Here is a 7,749-nt window from a genome sequence, read left to right on the forward strand (position 1 = left end):
TCGCGTAGCCTAGCGTCGCGGCGTCTGTCGCAATCTGTCACGGCCCGCTCGCCAGCAAACAGCCGACACACTAATTCCTCTGCGCCGCACCGCACCGCGCTATTTCGGCCTTAATTTCGTTTCGCCGTCGCCGTTTGCGGTTAAAGTTACGTGATCTCCGGCTTGTCTAGACGTGTTTTCTGCACCACCCTCTTCGTGATTGCACTGGAAATTGCTTCACCCTAAAGTGTCCGTCATTCGTAATCAGATGAAAATCGCATGTGCCACAAGTGTGAACGACAAAACCACTACAATTTAAACGCATCCCTGCCTCAGGTTAGATTCAGGATTGTCTGCATTGACCGTGCGATGGCATTAGGGTTACATATTGGTTTGTTGTTATTTTAGATTTTTCGTTATCAGCAACGTAATTTTCTACGAAAGTTGTTATTTTACAACTGTGACATGCTATACAATCCGCTGCATCCTCAACAGTCGTTCAATACATTGAAATACATAAATAATAATTGTTCATACTTTTCCGCGTATTCAGTGGCCACGTCAGTTTCCTTTCGGTACACGATACATCCAGTGGAGTGTTTTGATTCGTCGGTACCTTGTCCACAAGAGGCACTTCAAAACGTTTACACTTCTACTAAGATTGCGCTGCTTACATTGCTACAAGTGTTCGTCAGACAACAGTCCTGTTCTCCGCTTGCACTGAAGGTCTGTCGCATAGGATGGCCCGTAGTAGATACTGTTATACTGGAGCCAAGGTAGCCCCTGAGGGCCGGCAACCCATATTACACCACAGAGGACCGGGTTGTCTATGTCCAAGGCTATTTAGAAACAAGATATGGGAAACAGACATTCCGAGCACTACTTCCTGCAGGGGGAGATCGAGCAACGGCCTGCAGGAAGTGTTACTACGCCAGAACCTGATTGGCTGGAGACAGCTATTTGGGGGCTAGAACCAGCCATGAAGTTCAGTTCACTCCTGATGTTGACCTCGTGTACTTCGACCGTTGAAGATTACGACTTCCTCTCGCAGTTGGACTGTTACTAGTGAGTGTGTGTGTTACCACGAAACTTTGTGGAAAATTAGACGCGAACTTTTGTTTGCCTCAGTTCGGAGACTTTTACTGTCATCGTTATTGTTACCTTTCGTTTGTTGTTCAGTCATCAACCTTGTGAACTTAGATCAATAAAAGTTGTGTTTGTGAAAAATTGCCAATTGTCAGTCACAACAGATACTGTTTGCTGAAACTTAACATCGTTGAGTACCTGTAGGGAGTATTGTGACATATCACAAACACCAGAACGGATTCTCATTGTACAGTGCTTAGTCTTGGAAGCTTCCCTATAGACTACGTGTGCTGTGAACGGAATTTCAAGTCGGGAAATACCAACAGAGAAATTACAAAATAGAGAATTCTCCTAAGCAGAGTGAAGAATCGTTCTGGAAACTATCTGGCTGTGGTTATTTCGCACTTCTATCCTTCCAAACAGTGACAATCCAGGAAGGTAATCAGGGGTGGTTTATCAGGTGCGGAGAGAAGGGCTAAGAAAATGGCAGACATAGCTGTGTATGCTTGTCGTGAGGATAGCTCAGTCGCCAACGAACTGGATAGTATCCTGTTTCGAGCCCATCGTACAGCTACAGTGAGGTCACGAAAGTCATGGGATAGCGATATGCACTTATACAGATGGCGGTAATATCCAGATGACGGTAATATCACGTACACAAAATATCAAAGGGCAGTACACTGGCTGAGTTGTTTGTGCTCAGGTGACTCTTGTTAAAAGGTTTCCGAGATGATTGTGGTCTTACGACAAGATTTAACAGAATTTGAAAGCGGAGCCAGACGCATGGGACAATCCATTTCGGAAATCGCTAGCAAATTCAGTATTCCGATATCCACAATTTAAGAGTCTGCGGAGAATATGGAATTTCAAACATTATCTCTCAACACGGACACTTATTGGGTGACGGCCTTCAATTACGGAACGAGAGCAGTGGCGTTTGCGTAGAGCTGTCGGTGCCAACAGACAAGCAATACTTTGTGAAATAACCGCAGAAATGAGTGTGGGACGTGCGACAAACGTATCCGATGGGACAGTGCAGCAGACGACCAACGCGAGTGCCTTTGCTAACAGCACGACATCGCCTGCAGAGCCTCTGCTGGGCATTGTAACCACATAGTTCGGATCCTCGACGACATGAAAATCGTGGTGCGGTCAGATGACTCCCGGTTTCATTTGACAGAAGCTGATGGTAGGGCTCGAGTGTAGCGTAGAAGCCATAGAGCCATGGACGTTGCCAACAAGAAGCTGTGAAAGCTGTTCATTGCTCGATACGGTGTGGGCCATGTTACCTAGAATGGACTGGGCTTTCTGATCCAACTGAACCAATCATTGACTGGAAATGTTCAATTACTTGGAGACTATGTGCAGCCATTCATGTACTTCGTGTACCAAAACAGCAATGGAAATCTTATGGATGACAATGCGCCATGTCACCGTCCACAACTGTTCGCGACTGGTTTGAGAACATTTTCGATAATCCGAGCGAGTGATTTGGCTATCCAGATCTCCCGAGATGAATCCCACTGAACATTTATAGGACATGCAGAGGAGGTCAGGTCCTGCACAAAATCCTACCCAGCAACATATTCGCAGATGTGGAAGGCTATAGAAGCAACGTGGCTCATTATTTCTGCCGCGGGCCTCCAACGACTTTTTGTTGAGCCCATGGCAGTCCAGCTGATGCACTATGCCTGGCAGAAGGAGGTTCGAAAAGTTATTAGGAAGTATCTGTAGTTTTTGTCAAATGAGTGTAAATGCAACACAATGAGAAGACTGCCGTTTTCATTTAATGCAGGCATAGGCAGTCTTTGGGGACTCGCAGGCCTCATTCACATAGTTACGTAATCCCACGGACCTTCTCGTCACTTGACGCGATATGGCATCACTTTCCCGCCCCCCAATATACCAGATTCTGACTGAAAACACCCGCTTTTGAGAGTACATTCTCTTTATGTTCACCAGATCTTCAGTTTGTCACATTTTTTTTTGCGCGTCGAACACAGTTTTCTTTATTCTTTACAGAAACTGTCTTAAAAATGTCCATTGCAAAATTCTGCAGTCTCTCGCTTTCTCTCTTGCGAATGTCTTCCACAGGCCACTGGTTGCCCACCCGTTATTTAAAGTGTGTGATGTTCATCTGTTGGATTCAAGCAGGTTGAATGTGAAGCTGTTGCATGGCAACACTGGACGCACGGTAGCCTACCGTACTGTGAATTAGCCTGTTCAGCATCATTTTGGGTATCGTCTTCCTTTACTGCACTTGCACCCCATGAAGTCCTTGGCTGCTCCGCAATATCGGTATTCCGATGCAGCAAGCGTACTGACAAACCCACTGTTCATCAATTTTAAATTCATCAAACACACACACACACACACACACACACACACTCCCGCACGTATGGGGTTGCAGTCCCTAAAAACGTTCACAATTTAGAAATTCAGGAAAAGTCTCCGTAATTATGAAAATGGGCCACAGTATTACAAAAATACAAACAGGTTAGTGCATATGAATGGGGTTCGCATAGGGAAGCAACTCGTGAAAGGAATGAGGCTCCTGTTTCGTGCACTATCGCTGTTACATTGCTGTCGTAACATTTTCCCTCATCTGCGTATGAATGGCGTATACATTTCGCTCGTCAAACTGAAATAGGAATGTACTTATTTTCATTCCTATTTCAGTTTGACGAGCGAAATGTATACGCTATACATACACAGACGAGGGAAAATGTTACGACAGCAATGTAACAGCGATAGTGCACGAAACAGGTGCCTCATTCCTTTCACACGTTGCTTCCCTATGCGAACCCCATTCATATGCACTAAACTGTATGTATTTTTATAATACTGTGGCCCATTTTCATAATTACGGTGACGATCTCTGAATTTCTAAATTGTGAACGTTTTTAGATACGCTTGTAGTCGTTAACTGTCTGAGGCAGGAGCTATTGCGTACGCTACCAGTAGCGCTCGTTTCAACGTCGGTCATCTGCTACGTTCACAGGTCCAGCCAGCCAGCCAATATCTCCGCGGCAGCCATTAAAGCAGCTCAACCTATCGCAACGGAGACACAAGGATACATGTGTAATGAAACACAGTGGTCAAAGCAGGTCAGCTTGGGTTTTCGCAAGGTTGGTAACGGGACCTGTTCAGCCTGCTGCGTCGGCCGATAAGTTTCACTGTCCAAACCACCGTGACTAACCAAATATATCTTTGCTTTGGTAACTTCACTGCTGCTCATTTACCATAATGGTTGGAGCAGCAAAATGCGCAAAACAGACTTAAAGGAGGCTAAGAGGAAATGAAGAATTGGGAAATACGGACCAGTCAGGAAACAGTGCCCAAGTTCAGTAAGGGAAAACTGTGTTCATGAGACAGCTTCAGATAAATCGGTTGGTGTCTCGCAATGAAAATCGTATACAAAGTTACTGAAAATTCGTTCGGGAGCCTCGAGTACGTTACGACAATGTTTGTAAATTTGATCAACAGCTTCCTCACGCCATTAATATTCTGAAAGAGCTCAAAGGCTTAGTGACAGGCATGTGTGTAAGGACTTGGAGCTGTTTAGCAGTGTATAGGATTCTAAATTGGGACAGACATTGACTGAAATGGCTCAGGCGATATTAAAAACCACTTTCTGTTGATATTTAACTTAATCTGAAGAGAGCTTAGTATGAGAGGAATGCTTCTGCTTTCACACATGTACGTTTTAGATTAACGTAATTAAAAAAATTAACTTCGTTTTTGCTACAATGCTTTTCGGAAATTTGGAATGGACTCTTTTGGCCACTTAGAATGAATTAAGTGAACCCTCAATACAGAACCGGGAAACATTAACTGAAAGTGGTATAACTAGGGTCATAATTGGCTGAAATGCACCAAGGTTACAGAAACTAGATTTCCTAAACTTTACATTAGTTGCGAAAACTTCAGATTTTCGGGGGCAAAGGGTCTTGACTTACAGAAATTTCTGCGTGTATTAGAGGTGAATAACGATGGTTCGAATTGATAATAGCCAGTACAGGTCGAAAGAGGGTGAAGTTGAAAAGAAAACCGTTCTTATTGAAATAAAGAAATAAGCGCGAAACACGCTGAAAATGAAAAAAAAGAGGAAAAATAAAATACAACAATTTCCGCCCTACCGTGACTCAGAATGAACATATATTATAAAGTACCTCGTCTTGTGATACTCATGTAAAAAAAGACCTTTCATCAGTTTCTGAACCCATGTCATAACGCTGCAACGAGAGCGTACGGAATAAACCGCAGCGTAGCATAGTACAGTGTTAAAAACGGCAGCAAAACTCCTGTACACTGCTTGTCTTGGGAACAGCTTGGTTTGGATGGGAGTACAGCCAGTACTGTTGATAACGTGCGATAGCTTGCCTGCCTGGCTAACAGGCAATCACAGGCAGGTTGGAAGAGGAACGTGTACACCTCTGACTACGTGAACCAGTGGCACTACACTACTCTATCACTGACGCTTTACTGGCAGCCGTAGATCACTCAGTGCGCGATTTCGAAATGTCTCACTTGCTTACGCTGAAGCTGACAGAGCAATAACTTTTAACAAAAAAGTTTTCAGAGAGAAACGTCGATTCTGATACAGACGTCGCAAAGTGCTCGCTAAAAGAAACCGCAGGACATGAGGGATCTTCAGTCGGGGGAGGTAGGGGGAGGGACGACAAATACTGCGCCAGTGGTGCATACAATTGACGTGCGGTACTAGAGTGCAGCTTTCAGCTGTCCAGTGAACTCTGCTCTGAGATGCATACCTCCCGCACACGTGGTTTTATGCGCGAAAACTAATTTTCGTTGCATAGCCGGCGCACATGTGGGAGACTGAATGGCCTTCCGGGACGTGTGGGTGATTTGCCTCCTACGCATTAGCGGGCTGTCCTCAGGCGAGCACAATGGCGGGACCGCCCCCGCCGCCCCCGCTGCCAGCGTTCCCGCTGCCGCCACTGCCCCCGTCGTCTGATATACGGCGCCAATATCGCGCCGCGCCAAGCCGCGCCGGATAAAGAACTCCTAATGAATACGCCGATAATTTACTTGTAACGCACCCGGAAGCCGAAATTAAACGAGCTATATTTTGCCCCCTAAACAGTGTACTGCTTGCGAATTGCGTGGAGCCCTTTTGTCTACGGAGTAGTGTCATCGGTTCGACGTTGTTTTCTAATTTGCAAAGTACTACCACTACTACTACTACTACTACTACTACGTGATCAGGCCCAGTGGACCGCACGCATCTACAAGTTTCCTCCTCCACTGTATTCTGTCCATTGCTGCTATCTGCCACCCGTCTACATCTATTGACACTTGGTTTGAATCTTCATGGAGTCCATACCTCAAGCGCTTCTTGGGCCTCCCTGGCGGTCTCTTTCCTGTAGATATGAAATCCAGGAGCTTCCGAAGCCTTCTGTGGTCCTCCATCCGGGCCACATGGCCGGCTCACTCCATTCGTTTCGCTTTGACAATTCCTGTTATGTTGGGGTGCTGGTATAGTCCCTCAAGCTCTTTGTTGTATCTGATCCTCCATTCCCCTGTATCTGCATCCAGAACCGGACCGAAGATCTTCCGACGCACTTTTTTCTCAAAAACAAGGAGCTTATGGAAGTCCTGTTTCCGGATACTCTCACAGCCATATAGAACAACAGGCTGGATCATGGTTTTGTATAGTCGAATCCTGAACTGTCTGGAGAGATATCTGGACCGAAGCAGTTGCGCTAGGCTGTGGTAAGGTCGGTATCGTGCTTGTATTCTAGCAGTGAATTCTTGCACTCTCTTGTAGGACTGGTCCTCAACCTGCAGTGATTGTAGATGATCAGCAGTCTGACAATGACCGTGCATCATAACGAGGTACACTGTCTTGGCTTCGTTTATGATTAACCTAAATTTGCTGGCAGTCTGAGATAATAGCAGTTTATTCCCAGAAGGCAAAAGTTGTTTTGCTATAGAAGTACATGAAGCCGATAACTGTAGTTCGCAAACTACTACCCGAAACGGTAGAAGTGGATGGGCACTCATCAAAGAGATTTCTAAGGTTAAATTTCATTTATTACATTTGATGACAAATCTTTAGTATCAGACAGTGATTCGTATCATCTGTCTAGGCTGAGTATCGTTATTGAAGTAGGGTCAGAGATACTCGGGCTTCATATCACGTCATAACCTTGTTCCCACCTCGCTCCCTGGCGCGCCTGAGTTCGTAAATACCGCAGCAGCGCACCTGTCTGCCGGTCCTCGCCATGCTCTTGTGCCTTCGATAGGCACCATTCGCAGTGGAGTGATCGAATTTCTACGTTTTTCGATTCGGATCGTGCCCTGGACTCTTTGCACTCAATTTGCTTATGGCTAGCCGTTCATGGAGGGAGACAAGTAATTGAATCTGTTGAACTACTTTGCGTTACAGTGCACTAGTAATACAAAATTTGCGGCAGGGGATACAAAGAATTAATCACAGGTGGTATAAAATAAAGATAAAGTTGCAATCTTTAAGAGTAACTGCAGAAGGGTGCGTTTTATCATGTGGTACACTTCTCCAGAGACATAATGTTACGATTTCGCTCTATGCGTATAGTGTGGTCGTAGTACGGCTAATTCTTTGTATTTAATATCCATAAAAACCACTAGTTTGCGTACAAAAGACGATCAGAAACAGTGTGCAAAGCTTGTAGGGGTATT

The 7,749-nt window shown here is 45.2% G+C and overlaps 1 protein-coding gene across 1 annotated transcript in view; it reads left to right on the forward strand.

The window, feature by feature from the left end:
- Nucleotides 1-6,086, forward strand: part of LOC126482173 (antifreeze protein Maxi-like) — a 132,211-nt gene extending 126,125 nt beyond the window's left edge. The window contains exon 3 of the mRNA XM_050106152.1: nt 5,967-6,086. Within this exon, the coding sequence (XP_049962109.1) occupies nt 5,967-6,086 (120 nt within the window). The remainder of the gene's footprint in view (nt 1-5,966) is intronic.
- Nucleotides 6,087-7,749: the final 1,663 nt, after the last annotated feature.

This window comes from Schistocerca serialis, chromosome 5 (genome assembly GCF_023864345.2).
Source record: "Schistocerca serialis cubense isolate TAMUIC-IGC-003099 chromosome 5, iqSchSeri2.2, whole genome shotgun sequence".
NCBI lineage: Eukaryota > Metazoa > Arthropoda > Insecta > Orthoptera > Acrididae > Schistocerca > Schistocerca serialis.